The sequence below is a fragment of the Sminthopsis crassicaudata genome, chromosome 1 (genome assembly GCF_048593235.1).
Source record: "Sminthopsis crassicaudata isolate SCR6 chromosome 1, ASM4859323v1, whole genome shotgun sequence".
Taxonomy (NCBI): domain Eukaryota; kingdom Metazoa; phylum Chordata; class Mammalia; order Dasyuromorphia; family Dasyuridae; genus Sminthopsis; species Sminthopsis crassicaudata.
Genome location: NC_133617.1, coordinates 404,134,156 through 404,155,724, shown reverse-complemented (window position 1 = coordinate 404,155,724; position 21,569 = coordinate 404,134,156). Strand labels below are relative to the sequence as shown.

The 21,569-nt window shown below is 34.1% G+C and overlaps 1 protein-coding gene across 4 annotated transcripts in view; it reads right to left on the bottom strand.

Moving 5' to 3' along the window:
- Positions 1 to 21,569, bottom strand: part of TMEM245 (transmembrane protein 245) — a 95,977-nt gene that overhangs the window by 60,296 nt on the left and 14,112 nt on the right. For 2 of the 4 annotated variants that reach the window (XM_074280060.1, XM_074280062.1), the window contains exons 4-7: positions 12,911 to 13,030; positions 4,868 to 5,086; positions 3,775 to 3,944; positions 1,796 to 1,819 (exon numbers count right to left, since the gene is read on the bottom strand). In XM_074280060.1, coding sequence (XP_074136161.1) covers positions 1,796 to 1,819; positions 3,775 to 3,944; positions 4,868 to 5,086; positions 12,911 to 13,030 — 533 coding nt within the window. The remainder of the gene's footprint in view (positions 1 to 1,795; positions 1,820 to 3,774; positions 3,945 to 4,867; positions 5,087 to 12,910; positions 13,031 to 21,569) is intronic. The other 2 variants (XM_074280061.1, XM_074280063.1) reach the window with 1 other exon arrangement.

The following is a 21,569-nucleotide window of genomic DNA, read 5'->3' as shown; positions in this document are numbered from 1 at the left end:
TAAGATTAAGAATGATCAGAAAAGACTTCTTGCCAAATGTGGAATTTGAGCTGAGACATGAAAGAATCCAGGAGGCAGATGAGGAGGGAGAGAATTCCAGGCAAAGAAAATAGCCAGGAAAAATGCTTCCACAGTTGGAAGACATCCAGTGTGAGGAACAGAAAGCCAGGGTCACTGGACCATAAAGTTTGTGGAGGGGAGTAAAGTGTCAGAAGACTAGAAAGGTGGAAAAGGGCTTTAAAAAGGATTTTTTAAGCTATAGGGTTTTTTTAAAAGCCAAATAGAGGATTTTAAATTTGATCCAGGAGATAATAGGGAGCTATACTCAAGAACTGGGGTGATAACATGTACATATATAAATACACACAGAATAAATACAAGATTGTTGGGGTGGGGGAGGCAGTTCTTGTGACTGGAATTCCCAAGAAAGGAGAGTGTAAGCTTTGGCTTGAAGGCGAAGAGATTCTATGAGATGGAGTGAGGCATCCTAGGCAGAGGAGACAGAGAGTGCAAAGGTAAAGAGAGAAGGAAAGAGCTCCTCTGTAGGAAGAACAGAAAGAAGGCCAGTCTGGCTCAACAGCAACTGTGGAAAGGGAAAAAGCAAGTAATAAGGCTGGAAAATCAGTGGAGGTCATTTTTAAAAAGCTAAACAATGGATTATGGTAAATGAACATGTGGGACATAATAACAATAATAATAATGATAATAATCATTATTATTATTATTATTATTATTATTTTGCTGAGGCAATTGCCCAGGGTCACACAGCTAGAAAGTATTAAGTGTCTGAGGCCAGATTTGAATTCAGGTTTTCCTGACTTCAGGGTTGGGGCTCTATCCACTGCACCACCTAACTGCCCCTGAGGGATATTATTTGTACTAAAAGAAATTATGAAAAGGATGGTTTTAGAGCAAACTGGAGAGATTTGAATGAACTGATGCAGTAAAGTGAGCAGAATCCCTAAAGACAAACAACTGTCCCTTTGCCTTTGCACTGGCCTTTTCTCATCTCTGAAATGCACTTGCCTTCAGATTCCTTAATTCCTTTCAAGATCCAGCTGAAAAATCACCTCCTCTGTGAAGCTTTTCCTGATGCCCTCCAGATAACAGTACCCTCCTCTCTAATCTGTTTTAGATGGGGCACAATTATTAAATGTGTAACTAGAGGCTCTAATTAAAACCATGTTACTGATGCTAATTACCTGTTTAATCTTGAGCTAATCATCTGACTTTCCTGGATCTCAGTTTCCTTAACTCTGACATGAGGAAATTGTACTAGATAGCCTCTGAAGATTCTATTGGAACTAAACAGATGATCCTGTGGTTCCTATTGCCTTATCAATAGACTATATTCTTTGAGGGCAGAAACTCTTTAATTTTTTGTCTTTTGCATACCCAATACTTGGCATACAGCACATAGCAAGCATTTAATAAAGCAACTATGTAATTAAAAACATTAACATCAACAGAAGGGCTTGTTTCCTTTTCAGTAAATGTTGTTTAATATTTTTAATGTATTCCCAATTTGTGAACCATTTTATGGATGTGAGCTCCTGGCTGGTCATGACAAAGCAAAGAATTCTAAAGCTCATTAGAGATGGGGATTTCATTACATCTCTAATTTTTGAAAAATTATCATGAACATATGACAATTTTCATATTTTATGACCTTCCATAGCTTATACAAAAAATTATGGTGAAGCTGGGAATTCTGAAGGAAACAGACTTGAAAAGCAAATTAGGGGAAAAAAACCCAATGCATTATTAGTATCAACCAATATGTGTATTTATTTACCTTCTTATTAAGCCAATGCCAGAGCTTGGAGATTGGGAGGAAGAGGGGAAATGAAAAGAGAAGAACAGTAGAAGATTATTAGAGAATGCAATGAAGGGAACAGATAAAGAAATTTGTCCAAAACATAAGAATATAATTGTTCCTGAACAAAGAGAAACTAAGAAAGAATTAAAAAAAAAAAGAGTAGAGAAATCTGTAATTCAATATTTTCATGTCCAAAAATCCACAACATTCCACTAAGTGAATGTTGACAGTAAAATATTGCTAGTATAATTAAATAGTTTTAAAGGTAAAAATGAAATATTTGAGGATTTTTCTTTTTATCAATTATATTAAAATTCTAAAGATTAGACTTATATTTGTGAAGGTCATTTTTATAAGCAATAAATCAAAATAATCCAAGAAGTTTATGAACTGATATTTACATACTGTTTTTAAAGCATTTCTACAAGTACAGATATGCTTTAACCTCTTCTGTATCATGAATAATAATTTCATGCATTTAAAAAATCTAAATGAATCTTAATAATGCTGCTTTGGTTCCCAGCACTGGCTGGGGGATAAGGGAATAGGAAAGCATTTCAGGAATGCTTTTATAATAAATATGCAAAAGACATAATATAAACTTAATTCATCAAAAATATTATGATACCTATGATACAAAACTTTCTAAAAACATCCTGAAAAGGTGAAGAAGGAAATCTGGATATTGCTAGGTATTAATAACTTCAAATTTGGAGTCAGCTCCTTAGGTTAAATCTACATGAATATTCATGAAAAGTGAAGTAAATAATGAATTTTGAATGGTATAATAATCAAATGTGTTAAGCGTTTTCAGTGTTGACTGAAGTAATTTGAATCTTGAGTATATTATATTTCATATAATGAAAAGAGTTTACTTATGTGCCTAACAATGAAGAAAAATGTTAAAATTAGGTAAATGTTTTAAATCAGATAATTTATATATTTCTACTGTATTTAGTGTCAGACTTCCTCCTGATTAAAAATAATCCACAAATATATGTGAAAATTAAAAACTTAATTTATAGATGATTTAATTCCCAATTATCTGAATAAGTTTTGATTTAAAAGACAATAATATATTCTTTTAATCTGTTACAAATTAAGAAGTAATATTAATAATAATGATGATGATGATATAAACATAGTATTTTCTTTTCTGTTTACAAATGCTAGCTTTATAACAAGTCTGTCAAGAAGTTGTTGTGAGTATTATTATTCTCATTTTCAAATGCATAAAATGAGGTTCAAAAAGATTAAGAGCATCAAAATAAGAGTCAGGAAACTTGGCTGTGACATGATCTACTTGGGAATAAAAGTCCAGCACACTAAGCTTTTGTTTCTTCTACTGTGTTTGAAAGAGAAAAATAATTAGGGAATAGGATGAGATTATCTTACAGCTAGGAATATGAATCAAGAATCTTTTCAATGTCACAAAGTAGGAGGTAAACAGGACAAGTCTTCTGACTCCAAATCCTACGCTCTTTCCATTACACTTAATATAAAATTAAATCTCCTTAAAAAGTACAACATGGATCTTTAAAATTGAAGCCTATGTCTATTTCTGGGTTTTAAAGAAAAGGTATTAGGAGTTTATCACAAAAACAAGACTGAACTTTTCAGGAAAGACAATTAAAATAGGCCTTTTCTGGCTTGTGACTGATATAAGATACTTCTCACATAAGTCACATATTCATCTGTAATTACTGACATTAAACATTCATATGATAACTCAATCTTGATTTTGCTATTCCCTTGTAAAGGAGATGCTCAATATATCCTAGAAGAAATTAAATGTGAAATCAATGACTACAAGAAAGAAAGCACTGATTCAACATTGAACGCATTTAACAACACTTCTGAAATTGTCTTTCCAGTAACAAAATATCTGTTATTTGAAATGTCTTAAAAAACCAATGCCATTATAATAAACACACCCCACACTTGAAATATCATACCTTACTATCAACTTTTAACATGAACTTTCCAAGCCCTATAATGGGCCATGGTGTGAGAGCTTCTTGCCGTTCCTTCAAAAACTTTTCCAGAACTTGCCACCAACCATAGCAACGTTTCTTTAAGAAGTTCACAACTCCAAAGTGTATAATAAGTTTTTTGAGTATCCAGACTGTATCAATTAAAAAAAAGTTTAAAAAGATTAAAAAAACTTTACTCTTAACTTTTATCCTAGAGATTACTAGAAAAATAAATGACTACATATGTGTACTTAATAGAATCCACTAAAATAATTTTATAGATTTCTATAATGTCTTTAAAACTACCTTAGATCAGAGACTCTAAAGGTGAAATCTATGAATTTGTTTTTTAAATTGTGATTATTATATTTCAATATAATTGGCTTCCCTCCTAACCCTTTGTACTTTTATTATATACATTTAAGAATATTACTCTAAGAATAGATTAATGACACTAGAGTAACAGAGTACTGGAATTTTTTTTTTTTTGCTGAGGCAATTGGAGTTAAGTGATTTGCCAAGGGATCACAGAGCTAGGAAGTATTAAGTATCTGAGGCCACATTGGAACTCAGGTCCTCCTGATTTCAGGGATGGTATTCTATCCACTGTGCCATCTAGCTGCCCATAGAGTGCTGGAATTTAAACTAGGGAAAGTGTTTCTGGTGACTTCAAAAATTCTTTCCAGCTCTAAAATTCTATTTCCACATTATAAAAATCTTATGAATCTAAAGTGATAGCGCTTTTATTCTGTGAAATCATATCAGTAATTTCTGACCACTTATAAGAAATGCAGTCTGCCAACAGAAATAGAAATCTTGACAATCAGATAATTTGGCAGCAATTAATACAAATCATGTGGTAGATAACCTTTGTTTACATGTGTAAGGATGTCTTCTAAAAATCAGACTGATATAGACACAATTTTTACTGATATGATAGAGTGTGTAGGTTATTTGTTCATTTTCTTATTTCTTATGCATGATATCATGTTGTACATAAGCATAAATAATCAGGCTTCTTTGTAATTCCTAACAGCTTGCACACTGAAAATAGAGCAATAAACTATATAATGACCTGCAACAGGCACAGGAAGCAACTGGACAATCCACAAATTTAACCATATCTGGACTATAATGATAGCCCATACAAGGGTGACAAAGTAGACATCACTGGTTTTTTTCTTTCTAAGAAATGTTCCAATCTCAGCCCTTTGTCTGCTCATAGTGGGAGATGGGGAGGATGCAGAAGAAGATGATGAAACCGGACCGGTAGGCTCTCTATCATTTGCAGTTTCTGTAAATGGAACAAAATAATATGCTTGATTAATTTTGACTAAATTCCATTATTGGGCAACTGGTCAACCTATTCCATTTTTAAGTTTTGAAAACATATATACATATTTTTCAAATAATAAAATAAAAGAATTCTGGTATGTGCTATACAAACCACAAAAAACAAATTTCTATTAGGTGTAGTAGACTGACATAGTATTAGAATTTATAAACACCAAGCTTTTAATATTTGGCCTTATCTTTACTTGATATGTTCTGTTTTGTCTTCTGTCAAACAAAAAGACTAAGAATATCAATTAACAAATGTTTTGGTTTAGTGGTAGTAATACTACTTAATATCAGATAATCTGACCTTTAGATCTGTTAACAATGTTAAGCAAATTTCACAATTTTCCTGGGTTTCAATGTCCTCATTAGTAAAATAAAAAGGGTGGACAAAATTATTTCTAAGGTTCTATCATTCTGTGATTTTTAGTAAACAATTTAAAGTAAAAAAAAATACTACACCTATAAAACATTTATTAATGGTTAAAAATGTCAATTTATGAGATATAAATTTTCAAGAGGCTTATTCATTTCTTTAGAACATATTGTTATGGGCCAGAACTTGAAACAAGGTGCTAAGTGATTATGCACTTAGTATTTATTAGACTTCACACCTTTAGAGAGCAAATATAAGGAGGAGATTCACAAGTCAAGGAGATTCACAAGTCAGGCAGAAATATAAGCAAGAAGCTCTCAAGGCCAGAGCCACAAGCCCACAGAAATTCACAAGCCCACTCTTGGACTTCTGGGAGATTCACAAGTCAGAAGCCCACAATCCCACTCTCTTGGAGGCAGAGTCAAATTCATTCCAACTTCCACCTTTGTGTTGGCTGGAGACATTGGGAAGATGAGAGGCTGAAGCTGGCAGAGACAAAGGACTAGTGGCATGAGCTCTTGGAACCAGGCCCCAAGAAAAGATTCAAGACTTTGAAGGAGACAATAAAGGATCTGGACTTTAACTCCTGGCTGCATTTGGGGTAATTATTACTTTGCACTGAAAGGAAGCTGCCTCCAGAAGCTCCCAAGAAACCTGCTCCTAGAGAACATTACACTTTAGAGAAGAGAACATCACATTTTGGCGCCTGAATGTAGGACCAAGAACCTTCATCTGTGACCCAGAAATTAGGGTGAGTACAACAAGGAAACTTTGTTAAAGAGCTAAAGTAGAATTTCAGCTGAAATGGGGCAGATATTTAGATATTCTGTTTCTCTTCAAGGAAAATGTGAAGAGAGCATTGTTAGGGTTATGAAAAGTCAAGGTTTGATTATAATTTGAGAGCAGATCACTGAACTTTTAGAAACTGTGCAGTACACATCTCCTTGGTTTTCTATGGGAAAAAATTGGATCCAGAGGAGTGGAAATTAGTAGGAGAGCAACTCTGTCAATACTACAATAAAAATGGACCTGACTCAATTTCCGAAGATACACTTAATACATACAATTTAAAACAACTGGCTTTAGGAAATTATATAAGTTATAGAATAAGGAAAAAGAAGAAAGAACAGGAGGGGGAGGTGCCAACTAAACTAGGTGAAAAAGATGAACAATCAGATAAGAATTCACAGCAGGAGAAATTAGATCATTTCCAATCCCCTGATCTACCTCCCTCAAAATTAACCCTTCATGGGTGGATGGAGAAGAAGGAGGGGGAGGCAGAACTACCTATTAAGCAGCCTATGACAAGATTACAAAAAGCATTGGTTAAAGCAAAAAATGAAGGACAGGATGTATCTGATTTAATACATGCATACCCTGTGACTGAAGAGATTGACTCTTCAGGTCAAAAAAGGAGAAGATACACTCCTTTTGATCTGGAAAATATTAAGGATTTGAAAAAAGGTTGTACTCTTTATGGGGCCACATCATCTTATGTTAAGATGTTACTAGATAGTTTGGCTTATGAAGTCCTAACCCCCAGTGACTGGAAATCCATAGCAAGGACATGTTTAGAACCTGGACAAAACTTGTTGTGGCTTTCGGAGTAGTATGAATTATGTAGGATTTAAGCCAGATACAACAGGCAAACAGGAGTTAATGTACAAGTCACTTTTGACCAACTATCAGGTGAAGGTCAGTATGGAGAGAATTCAGCACAGATTAATTATTCCATAACAGTGTATGAACAAATTTCTGAGGCTGCAATAAAAGCTTGGAGTTCTCTCCCAGAAAAAGATGAAGGTAAAGCCTTCACAAAAATAAAACAAGGTCCCAATGAACCCTTTGCAGATTTTGTGGGACGTTTGCAAATAGCTATCACAAGAATCATTGGAGAAAATGAAGCTACAGAAATAATGATAAGACAACTGGCTAAGGGAAATGCCAATATGAGATTTGCAAAAGAATTATATGGGGATTACACAAAGATGTTTCTTTAGAGGAGATCATAAGATGCTGTGCCACAGTGGGCACAAATGCTTATTATACCCAGACCATGCTGAACATGGGAAGACAAAGTCCCTCTTGGCAAGGGACTTCTAGAGAGAGTCGTCAATGTTTTCAATGTGGAAAAGTTGGACATCTAAGAGCTCAGTGTAAGCAAAGAGACAGAGTGAGAAGAAAGGTTGAGAGAAGACCTAAAACCCCATGTCCAAAATGCCACAAGGGCTTCCACTAGGCCTCAGAACGTAGACTGGCCCAGGGAAATGAGAGGCGGAGCCCAACTCCAAGATAAAATACTAAAGACAGGTGGGGCATAATAGCAACTGAATTTACACCCAGAGAGTCTTTAGAAGGTCAGGACTCTGATGTGATTTATCAGCCAAAAAGCAATCAGATGGCAGAAAGGGATTACAATTGGGGACAATACAGGCCTTTTAAACCAACAGGTTAGTGTCCAGTGCAAACAGCTTCAATATAATTGCCAGGTAATGAGGAGAAATCCCAAAAGTGAATAGAAGGGACTAGATAGGTTAACTGCCTGGGAGAGAGGGTTTGCTTGTATTTTTACAGACAGAGAAGGAAACAGATGGGTGGCAACAAGCACTTAGGGAGAGACAGAAAAAGAGAAAAACCTCAAAACAAAGGAGAAGATCTAAGAAATATTTGACACTGAAAGAGCATGGTTGATAATGAGACAGTTGCAGAACTTGAAAACCAGCAGGAATCATTGGATTCCCTAACACAAGATAAGACTGTTGCAGGACTTGAAAAGCAGCAGGAATCAAAAAGCAGCAAAAATCATTGGATTCCTTGAGATGAAAAATTGTTGATAGAGATTGTTGCAGGACTTGAAAACCATCAGTAATCATTGGGTTCCCTAACACAAGATGAGATTATTGTAGGACTTCAAAACTTGCAGGAATTATTGGATTCCTGGCACATGAACTAATGGACAAGAGATTCCTTTTGGACTATTTCTAGGACTTATGGACATGTATAAATCCTCATGTTGATTCATATTATTTGTTATATCACTTCTAGCCTGTGTTATATTGCTATATGCTTATGTAATTTATGTAATTATGTGTAATTCCTCCCATATTGATGGATTTATGTATACCTGTTTCAAGTGAGCCCCTTCAGAAACTCGCTAATCTGATTTGATTTCCCATTTCCTTTGGTGTTTTCAATTCCCTTCCTGAGAAGTCAGGGAGGGTGTGACCACCTTCTTTTTATGGTGTTTTCATTCCTTTTTTGATAAGTCAGGGAAGGCGTGATCACCTTCTTTTTGGGGGTTCTCACCTCCTTGAGAAGTCAGGGAGGTCATGACCACCTTATGTTCTAAATCAAAAGAAAATGGGAGATATTATGAGCCAGAACTTGAAACAAGGTGCTAAGTGATTATGTACTTAGTACTTATTAGACTTCACACCTTTGGAGAGCATATATAAGGAGGAGATTCATAAGTCAGGCAGAAATATAAGCAAGAAGCTCTTAGGGCCATAGCCACAAGCCCACAGAAATCGACAAGCCCACTCTTGGACTTCCAGGAGATTCACAAGTCAGAAGCCCATAATCCCACTCTCTTGGAGGCAGAATCAAATTCATTCCAACTTCCACCTTTGTGCTGGATGGAGACATTGGGAAGATGAGAGGCTGAAGCTGGCAGAGACAAAGGACTAGTAGCACGAGCTCTTGGAACCAAAGAAAGAGACAGGCTTCTACTAAAGTTAAACAGGCCCCAGGAAAAGATTCAAGACTTTGAAGGACACAATAAAGGATCTGGACTTTAACTCCTGGCTGCATTTGGAAACCTGCTCCCAGAGAACATTATAATCTAGAGAAGAACATTACAACATATGAATTTCTAAGTAGAGGATATTGTAATCCTGTTGTTAAGTCATGCCTTCCAAACCATAGTGATAAGAATGCTTGACTGATGTAGTAATCAGGAGTATGAACTTTGACAAATCTGCCTCCGATATAAATGGAATCCCTAAAGATCTCACAGTTTATCATATAACATTATATAGGCTTTTTTTCTCTTACACTTCATTTTAACTGTAATTATTTTTTAAGAGATAAAGGACCATAAAAATTTAATGTAAAATTATTAAAAGTTTTCTTAAATGTAGTACCTGTCATATCCCTCAGGACAAAGAGTGAAATATAATTAATTTTTTAAAAAAGAATCAGCATTAAATTATAAAAAACTTAATTATCTCTGAAGACAAAAAATAAATCTTTTCATGTCTTTGCATATGGGATCTCCAACATCTGAAAATAATTGACTCCTCCATTTGTTATTACTTTCTCCCTTTTAAAATATCTTTACATCTGCTTATATGCATATACATTATATGTCTCCCTACTCTCAAGTAAAGTTAAAGCTCTATGAGGATAGAGATTATTGCCATTTAATTTTTTTATTTTCAGTAACACAAAGCTTTGCATAAAGTAGGGTTGAATTAAAAAGAAAAAAATCTGGATTATAAGTAAAAAAAATTCAAATTTCTAATTAGTTTAAGTGTAAAAATGGTAAATATATTGTTAAAAGTTAAAATATTACAAACATCTTTCTATCCAAAAAGATTTTCCCTAACCAGACATTCAAATAAGGCATGGTTTTATTGTATGATCTGTAAAAGGATAAGTTTTTCTAACTATGCCTTTTCCCTAAAGGAAAAAAATTACTAATTTAAATACCTGTAAGGTAGCTCTTAGTTCACATACAAATAACTTGCCAAAACCTTGCCCACTCCTCTGACCCACTACCAACAGCTATCTTTAATAGCTCCTGCTCAAACCATCCTTATTATTCTTGCCTAGCCCAATTAAAAACCTAACTGTACCCAAGCTTTTTCTACTGGCCCAGATATGTCCACCATCCCTTCTTTGAATTTTAAAAAGAGTATGTTTTGGAGATAGAGAGAATGGATAAAGAATAGGTTGATTATTGGTCTCCTGAAGGTACCCAGAAGGCCTCTGATTACTCTACATTTCAAAGGGCTATCATCACAAGAAGGAAAACAAGCAATTGACATAAAGGTGAAAGAATGAAACTGGAATAGCCAACACTGAAAACTTCATGATGAAGTACATTGGCACTTTTGCCCTAATGGATCAGCAATGAGATACTGCTGTTAAATAAGTAAGTAAGTAAATAAATAAATAACGCGGTATAAAGCAGCTGGATATGAGGAAGGGGGAGGAGGAACAGTGTAGTAGGAGTATTGCTGAGAACAAGACTGGGGTAGAATGGGATCCTTCATCTTTTCCTTTCTCTTTGTGTTAATGTTGGTGATCTCAAGGTGACTAGGAAGATGTATTTTGCATGTTTCTTGAGGGTATCTCCTATGTGATTATGATGATATGGGACTCTGACATCCAATCCCATATACTACTACTAAGAAGTCACTCTGTGAGGATTCCATATTCCTGCTCACCAAAAGTAACCTCTGTGGCAATCCCTTCTGCCATGAGCAAGGAGCTAGGAAACTGTCAAAACTTCCTCCTACATCTGCCCAAAGGGGTGGAGGGAAATGGGATTACAAAATAGGGACCAGTGAATCCTAGGATCATGGTTACTCAAAGGCCTCTAACCCAACCTGCTTTTAGAGAAAACTAAGGACCAAGACCAAGAATAGCCCCTAGTCATAAAGATGTCAGAGGATGGCTGTTGGAACAGGCAGGCAATCGGAACTAGGAATGGCAATGCTGTTTCTTCCTCTTCGCTATACTTACCAGGGATGTCCACAATGACAATGAAGTTGACACATGCATTGCCAGAGCTAGCTTAGTGTTTGAGAGTCTCTGAAGGAAAGTGTGGGAGAGGAGAAGTATCTGACTGATTGCCAAACTGAAGATCTACAGGGCTGCTATATGCCCTGTGAAATTGCTGTGTACTTCTGAAACTTAGACATGCCAGGAAACTGAATCGCCTCCATCTGAACTGTCTTAGGGAGATTCTGAAGATGACCCAGCAGGATAAGATGCCAAACATTGAGGTCCTTTCTCAAACTAAACTACCAACATTCCAACTCTACTGTGGAGAGCAATGGACTGGCCCCATTATTCAAATGCCAAATTTAGCTTTGCCAAAAATACAATTTTATGGAAAATTCACACAGGGCAAGTGATCAAATAGTGATCAGAAGAAGCAGTACAAAGACACTCCAAGGTTTCTCTTAAGAACTTTAAAACTGATTACACAACATGGGAAACCCTGGCACAGGATTGCCCAGCATGGCGTGCCCTCATGAAAGAAGGTGCTGTCCTCCTCAGAGAAGGGAGGGATCTGAGAAGAAACTCCGAAATGTGCAAATTTAAAGAATCCACCCCAAATGCTCATATTGTTTGATTCCAAGCTCATATTGTCTGATAAGTCAGAGCTGGACATGATCTAACTTGACTCCATAAAGTGATGTCATTTTGGTCCTCTTCAAAGGATCAACCACTATACTGACCACCTGAGTTACTTTCTTTTTATATTCTATATTTTTTAATGATAATGGACTTTTCTTTCTATAGCCACAGAGATTGCTGTGTAGGCTTTGGGGTCAGAATTGTCTGGTCCTGTAGAGCCCTTCTGTTGGTGCTCTGAAAGCTATAATTGGTCCCCAAATGTCTCAAAACTCTAATTCTCCTTCATAAGTACTTAGGTCTAGGCTACAGTGAAAAACACAAGTGGAAGAATCAAGAGTTCTGGATAGAAGAACCAGTATATGTCTGTCTAAGTCCAGGAAGCAGAAATTATGATGTTGCCAAAGCTCCAAGTGGACCACTAGGGAAACTCACTATAGTTAAGAATCAACAGAATCATTAGCTTCACAGAAATATCAACAATAAAATCCCCTTCCCCATTCTAAAAGAAAAACAGGTAAAGAGAAGACATCCACAGAAGATGATGAGAGATGGGTAGAGATGGAAGGGAGGGTAAAATGATGGAAAAAAATTAAGAGTGAACAGATAAAAAGGAGTAAAGAAGAAAAAGAAAATCCAAGGAGATGAGCAATTACAAAACAGAATAGAAAAAATACAGATGAGAGGGGGAAAAACCCTGAGACATAAAGAAAAGATAGCAAAGAAAATTTCAGAATTTATCTATTAAACATTTTTTAACAAGACAAAATAAAAAGGGGAAAGAGCAAAAATGAAGAAAAATAGAAAAAAGGAAAAGACCATAAAAGAGGAGGGGAGGGGGTGATTAGATAAGAATGTAGATATGGAACAAAAGAATGGATATGCAAATATCCATCTATCCATCCATAAGATTAGGACTAAGAAAAAAAGATTTTAAAATGGAAAAATAAGAAGAAAAGTCAAGATATTTTATAAATTCCATACATATGATCATAAGATGTTATAATTTTATGTTGTATTCTTACACAGTTCAGTCACCTGTGGGTTGTTGGGCTGAATTATGTTCTTCCTGTCCAGGTTCGTATCCTGTGATGGATATGGCAAATGTGGCCAATGTAGAAGCAGCAATAGAAATCACCTGACCAGGCAATTCTGTTCCTATAAAATAAATACATTGCTTGAAAAAAAGGAAAGAATCTTTCAAATTAGAAATATTTTAAATGTGTTCTTACTGTTTTAAATTAAACTTTACACGAAAACAATGGATATTAAACAAATTCCAATAGAAAGGTTTAAGAGTTTATATATCTACAAATTATATATTTTTAAAATTCAATTGAAAATACAATAAAATATTGCTATGTTTTAATTTATGTGGACTGCACACTAAGATATATTTAACAAATGGCACTGTTTTAATGACATACTGTTATATTAGATGCTAGCTGCATTATTTCAGGACAGATGCCTCCTGGTGGAAGCCCAGCTTACTTCAGACCACAAGGTCAGAAACCAGAAGGCATCAAAATATAAACTCAATCTCACAGACATTTTGCACTTAAATGATGATAAAGTCATAAAGGAAACCAATACATTAGAGATACAAAGAGAAGCCATTCTCCTGCTCAGGGCCCAATTTTGCCACAATGTTTCCTAATTTGTCCCAATGTTAAAATTTTTATTGTGCTTTATTCTTGGCATATAATCCCATCCCTACTCCCTCTGCTTCATTCATTCCAGAAGATTTATTGGTTGTATTCCACATTGCTATTAGTACCACCATAGATTTGTGAAATTTCTTTATAATCAAACCTTATCATAATATCAATAAACTTTGCTAAATTTTTTTTAGTCAGAGATCCAAAACACATTCCTATCTAAAGTAAAGCTGTAAACGATCTTGCTTCACAACTGACTGAAAACAATAAAAAAATTCTTAGGTTGAAAGTTTCTTCTACACTAGGAGACTAAAAGCATTCCATAACAAAATTAGATGCCTCACTAGCAAAAGAGCATTCTTAGGGCATTCTAATCTAACTCATTCAATCAACAAACATTTGTTAAGGATTTTGTTTAAGATGTCAGACATTTCTCTCTTCAAGGAACTTACTTTCTAATAGAGAGGCAACATATAAAAGGATACACATAAAATACATAAAGAGGAACTGAGGAATAAAGTATAAATTAACAATGGAAAGTACAAATAAACTACATATAAGATAAACCAGAAATAATCAATAGAGGAAAGGTACTAAAATTTAGGATGATCAGGTTTCTTTTCAGAAAAGAGATTTTCTTTTTCAGACTTCTAAAACTTTTTTTACTTTTTTTTTTTAAAAGAACATTTGACACATATAGTTTTTAACTAAAGACCAAAGAGTTTACATTGCTTCGGAATTCCATTTGGACTTCATTTCAAGGGGCCAGTTACTTGAGAGTGTCTATTGTCTATTTAACCTCACATTACTACATGAATGTTTGACTATTTGTGAACATGTTAATAATTGTGGACACAGATGAATGGCTAAATAGAAGTATTGTCTTTCAAAAATGAAATGTCTTGGGATCTTGAAAAAACTAAAATCATAAATAAGACATAAAGTTTGAGAGATTGAAGAAAAGCACCAGATTCAAAATGATTGAGGATATAACCTTCTTTGGAATCCGGGTAAAGGTTTTCTGCTTAAAGAATAACCAACTTGAATGCATGTCCATCAATTGGAGAATGGTTGGGTAAATTGTGGTATATGAAGGTTATGGAATATTATTGCTCTGTAAGAAATGACCAGCAGGAGGAATACAGAGAGGTTTGGAGAGACTTAAATCAACTGTTGCTGAATGAAATGAGCAGAACCAGAAGATCACTATACACTTCAACAACAATACTGTATGAGGATGTATTCTGATGGAAGTGGAAATCTTCAACATAAAGAAGATCCAACTCACTTCCAGTTGATCAATGATGGACAGAAATAACTATACCCAGAGAAGGAACACTGGGAAGTGAATGTAAATTGTTAGCACTACTGTCTATCTACCCAGGTTACTTATACCTTCGGAAGCTAATAATTAATGTGCAACAAGAAAATGGTATTTACACACATATATTGTATCTAGGTTATATTGTAACACATGTAAAATGTATGGGATTACCTGCCATGGGGGGAGAGAGTGGAGGGAGGGAGGGGAAAATTTGGAAAAATGAATTAAAAAAAAAAAAAAAAAAAAAAGAATAACCAACTTAAAAGGACTAGAAAAGTGTGGACCAGAATTGTCTTAGAGAAAGAATAATATCTTTTTTTAAAAAAAGTGTTAGATTTGGAATTAGGAAGCCCTATGTTTAAATCCTCCCACTGACATTATACTACTTGTATAATCATGGACAAGATCCATCCTTTCTGTGAGCTGCATTTTCCTTCTCTCTAAGATAGGGATGCTATTTATAATGCTCGTTCTAAAGGATAGTTTTGAGTTCAAATGAAAAACTGCATATAAAGTACTTGGCAAAATTTTTTTATTATAGTTTTTTATTGACAAAACATATAGAGGAGTAATTTTTCAACACTGACCCTTGCAAAAACTTCTGTTCCAACTTTTCCCCTCCTTCCCTCCTCCCCTAGATGGCAGGTAGTCCCATACATGTTAAAGTATATGTTAAATACAATATATGTATACACATGTGTACAGTTGTCTTGCTACATAAGAAAAATCAGATTTAAAAAGAAAGTAAGAATAATCTGGGAAGTAAAACAAAAATGCAAGCAAACAATAACAGAAAGAGTGCAAATGCTATGTTGTGATCCACACTCATTTCCCAGTGTGCTTTTGCTGTGTATTGCTGGTTCTATTCATTACTGATCAATTGGAACTAATTTGGATCCTCTCATTGTTGAAGAGAGCCACTTCCTCATACAGTATTGCTGCTGAAGTGTATAATGATCTCCTGGTTCTGCTCATTTCACTCAGCATCAGTTCATGTAAGTTTCTCCAGGCCTCTCTGTATTCATCCTGCTGGTCATTTCTTACAGAACAATAATATTCCATAATATTCATATACCACAATTTATTAAGCCATTCTCCAATTGGTGGGCATCCATTCAATGTCTAGTTTCTAGCCACTGCAAAAAGGGCTACCACAAACATTTTTGCACATGTGGGTCCCTTTCTCTTCTTTAATATCTCTTTGGGATATAAGCCCAGTAGTAATACTTCACAGTTGGACAATTTTTTGAGCATAGTTCCAAATTGTTCTCCAGAATGGTTGTATCTGTTCACAACTCCACCAACAATGTATCAATGTCCCAGGTTTCCCACATCCCCTCCAACATTTGTCACTTTCTTTTCCTATCATCTTAGCCAATCTGACAGTAGTATCTCAGATATCTCAGAGTTGCCTTAATTTGCATTTCTCTGATCAATAATGATTTGGAAAAAAAAATGATTTGGAACACATTTTCATATGGGTAGAAATAGTTTCAATTTCATCATCTGAAAATTGTTCATATCCTCTGATCATTTATCAATTGGACAATTGCTTGATTTCTTATAAATTAGAGTCAATTCTCTGTATATTTTGGAAATGAGGCCTTTATCAGAACCTTTAACTATAAATATGTTTTCCCAGTTTATTGCTTCCCTTCTAATCTTGTTTGCATTAGTTTTGTTTGTACAAAAGCTTTTTAACTTGATATAATCAAAATTTTCCATTTTGTAATCAATAATGATCTCTAGTTCTTCTTTGGTCATAAATTCCTTCCTCTTGCACAGGTCTGAGAGGTAAACTATCCTATGTTCTTATAATTTATTTATAATCTCCTTCTTTATGCCTAGATCATGAACCCATTTTGACCTGATTTTGATGTACAGTGTTAAGTATGGATCAATGCCTAGTTTCTGCCATACTAATTTCCAATTTTCCCAGCAGTTTTTGTCAAATAGTGAATTCTTATCCCAAAAGTTGGGGTCTTTGGGTTTGTCAAAGATAGATTGCTGTAATTATTGACTATTTTGTTCTGTGAACCTAACCTATTCCAATGATCAGCTAATTTATTTCTTAGCCAATACCAAATGGTTTTGGTGACTGCTGCTTTATAATATAGTTTTAGATCAAGTAAAACTAGGCCACCTTCATTTGATTTTTTTTTTCATTAGTTCCCTTGAAATTTTTGACCTTTTGTTCTTCCATATGAATTTTGTTGTAATTTTTTTCTAGGTCATTAAAATAAGTTTCTTGGGAGTCTGATTGGTATAACATTAAATAAATAGATTAGTTTAGGTAGTATCGCCATCTTTATTATATTCGCCGATCTATCCAAGAGCACTTAATATTTTTCCAATTGTTTAGCTCTGACTTTATTTGTGTGGAAAGTGTTTTGTACTTTTGATCATATAGTTCCTGACTTTCCCTTGACAGATAGATTCCCAGATATTTTATACTATTGACAATTATTTTAAATGGAATTTCTCTTTGTATCTTCTGCTGTTGGATTTTGTTAGTGATGTATAAAAATGCTGATGATTTATGTAGATTTATTTTGTATCCTGCAACTTTGCTAAAGTCATGAATTATTTCAAATAGCTTTTTTTTTCAAATAGCTTTTTAGTAGAATCTCTGGGGTTCTCTAAATATACCATCATATCATCTGCAAAAAGTGATAATTTGGTTTCCTCATTACCTACTCTAATTCCTTCAATCTCTTTTTCATCTTTTATTGTGGAAGCTAGCATTTCTAATACTATATTGAATAGTAATGGTGATAGTGGAAAACCTTGTTTCACTCCTGATTTTACTGGGAATGGCTCCAGTTTATCATCATTACATATAATGCTTATTGATGGTCTTAAATAGATGCTATTTTAAGGAAAAGTCTACTTATTCCTATACTCTCTAGTGTTTTTAATAGGAATGGATGTTGGATTTTATCAAATACTTTTTTCTGCATTTTTTGAGATGATCACATGGTTTTTGGTAATTTGGTTATTGATATAGTCAATTATGCTAATAGTTTTCCTAATATTGAATCAGCCTGCATTCCTAGTATAAATCCTACTTGGTCATGGTTTATTATGCTGGGGATGATTTTCTGTAATCTTTTTGCTAATATTTAATTTAAGATTTTTGTATCAATATTCATTAGGGAGATTTATCTATAATTTTCTTTTTCTGTTTTCATACTACCTTGTTTAGGTATTGTACCATGTCTGTGTCATAAAAGGAATTTGGTAGGACTCCTTCATTCCCTATTTTTTCAAATAGTTTATATAGCATTGCAGTTAATTGTTCTTTAAATATTTGGTAGAATTCACATATAAATCCATCTGGTCCTGGGGATTTTTTCTTAGGGAGTTGATTAATAGTTTTATTTCTTTTTCTAAAATGGGACTATTTAGCCAATTTACTTCTTACTCTGTTAATCTAAGGCAACCTAAATTTTTTGAAGATATTCATCCATTTCATTTAAGTTATCAAATTCATTGGCAAAAAGTTGGGCAAAGTAACTCCTAATTATTGCTCTAATTTCCTCTTCATTAGTAAAAGTTCTCTCTTCATTTTTAAGATTAACAATTTAATTTTCCTCTTTTTCTAATAAAATTTACCAAGGGTTTATCTATTTTGTTGTTTTTTTTCATAGAACCACCTCTTAGTTTTATTTATTAATTCAATAGTTTTTTACTTTCAATTTTATTAATCTCTCATTTTAGTTTTAGAATTTCAAGTTTAGTGTTTGATTGGGGGTTTTTAATTTGCTCTTTTTCTAGCTTTTTTAATCTTCTCCTGCACCTGTGTATGCAAGCAAAAACAGACCTTTTCTGGTGAACTTCAAGATTATTTTCTGTTGATAATGTGTTGTACTCCCAATATTTGTGGGTTCTGCAGTGAAGTACTAATTCAGAGACTGAATTTTGTAAATAGTGTGAGGGAAGCAGGAAAGTTCAGAAAAATGTGTGTGTCCTCTCTGCCATCTTGGCTACGCCCCGCCTTGGCAAATCTTAAAGTAGTATATAAATGTCTATTACTAATAACAACATGTTATAAAGTAGGAGACTAATAAAAACCAAAAAGCTCAATTCAACATTTATTTTATAAAACTATGAATTTACTTAAAAAAAAAAAAAAAAAAAAAAAAAGGAAAAACCTGTGCTTAGGAACTGGAAACTGAGTGGATGCCCATCAGTTCAGGAATGGCTGAATAAGTTACAGTAAATACATGAATGTAATGGACTATTATTGTTTTATAAGAAATGATAAGCAGGCTGATTTCAAAAAACCTGGAAAGACTTACATGAACTGATGCTGAGAGAAGGGAGTAGAACTAAGTGAAGATTTTACACAGCAAGTTTATACAATGATCAACTGTGATGGACTTGGCTCATTTGAAGTGATTTAGCCAATTCCAATAGACTTGTGATGGAAAGTGCCATCCTCATCCAGAAAGAAGACTATGGAGACTGAATGTGAATCACAACATAGCATTTTCACCTTTTTTGTTGTGTTGCTTGCCTGTTTTTTTCTTTCTCATTTTTCCCCTTTTTACCTGATTTTTCTTGTGCAGCATGATAAATGTGGGAATATGTTTAAAAGAATTGCACATGTTTAACCTATATTGGATTACTTGTTGTCTGGGGAAAGGAAAAGGTGAGGAGGGAGAGAAAAAAAATCGGAACACAAGGTTTTGTAGGGGTGAGTGTTGAAAGCTATTTTTGCATATATTTTAAAAATAAAAAGCCATTTTAAAATACCAAAAAATCTATATATATTTATTATTAATTACTCAGAATAATGTAATTATTGCAATAACTAGGAGAATTGACTCAAGAATAACAGTTCATTAATTATTTGCCATGGAGAAGAGTAATGGGAGATAATGATCCCTACGTTCCTACATCTGTGGGTATGATCACCAAAGAATTTTTGTGACAGTAGCAAAGGGATGTCACTAATAGTCATGGAACTGTGGTACTATTTAGTTAATGACTAGGAAAATATGAAAGAAAATTCAGGCAGAGTATTTAGAAAGTCATTACCTAATTTTTCCATGCCAAGATGAAATGTATTTCTTGTTTATAGACTTTTCCTGTTACTACTGATTTTCCTTTTATTTTGGAGTGTTTTCTATTTTTAATTGATTTTTTAAATGTACAGAAACCCATTCTTCCTCCCTCCCACTCTTTACCCCACTGGAAAAAAACAAAAGCAAAATCTTTGTAACAAATATAGTTAGGCGAAACAGATTTGCTCATTGGCTGTGTCAAAAACAATTTGTTTCCTTCTGTATACGGAATCCACATGTCTATATTAGGATGTGGATGGCACACTTAATTATCACTATAAAAACAAAAGTTATGATTATCGTATATATTATTTTCTTGGTGTTGCTGATTCAATTTTACATAATTTCATGTCTTCAAAATTACTCATTTTTATAATATTGTTATTATAAGTTGTACTGGTTTTGCCAAATCCACTCTACACCAGTTCAAAGTTTTTCCATATAAAATTATCCTCCCCTGCTTCTACCATTTTTTAATCGCAAAATATTTTCCATTACATTTATATACCACAATTTGTTAAGCCATTCTCTACGTGATGGATAGTTTCCAATTTTTTGTCACAACAAAAAGAGCTGCTTGCTATAAAAATTTTTAATACATTTTGTACATTTGGGACCTTTTCATCTTTGATACCTTTGAGAAATACCTACCAGTAGTATAATGAAGTCAAAGGGAATGTTGTTGCCCTAGTTATTTTTTTGGAATTCCAATTGGTTTCCATAATATACTTGGTCTATCAGGAGGGCATTAATGTTTTCCTACAGCCCCTCTAAAATTTATCATTTTTCTTTTTCTTTCTTTCTTTTTTCTTTTCTTTTCTTTTTTTTGATAATTTTTGCCAATATAATGGTATGAAGTAAACCTCAGATCTTCCATTGTGTGCGTTTCTCTAAGACTTTACAAATCAAATAAGAGTGAGGAAAAGTAGGGGAAAAAATAAGAGCAATGCAAGAAAATAAAGAAAATTAAACCAAATGGTTCAACAAGGGAACAACATATCTATGAACAAAAAGAGAAAGAGGAAGGAGAGAGGAAAGGGGGGGGAAAGAAAGATAGGAGGGCATAAAAGTCTTCTAAATTCAAAAAGAAATAGGAGGGCAAGGGGATAGTCTTGTGGGAAAGGATAAGGAAGGAACTTTTGGAAGGGTGGGTAGGGTAAGGAAAAGGAGGGCAAGGTAGCAGGTAGAAGTAAAGCAGAAGAATAAGGATGGACAGGGTAATTAGAATGAGAATAGTGAGGAAAAATAGGCAGGAGGAAAAATTCACAAGTTAATTGTAACTTAGGATGACATGATGGTATACTTAGAGAACCCCAAAGACTCTGCTAAAAAGCTATTAGAAATAATTCAGAATTTTAGCAAAGTCGCAGGATACAAAATAAATCCACATAAATCCTCAGGATTTTTATACATTACCAACACAATCCAACAGCAAGAGATACAAAGAGAAATTCCATTCAAAATAACAGTCGATAGTATCAAATATTTGGGAATATAATCTACCAAAGGAGAGTCAGGAATTATATGAGCAAAATTACAAAACACTTGCCACAAAAATAAAGTCAGATTTAAATAATTGGAAAGACATTCAATGTTCTTGGATAGGCCGAGCGAATATAATAAAGATGACAATACTCCCCAAACTA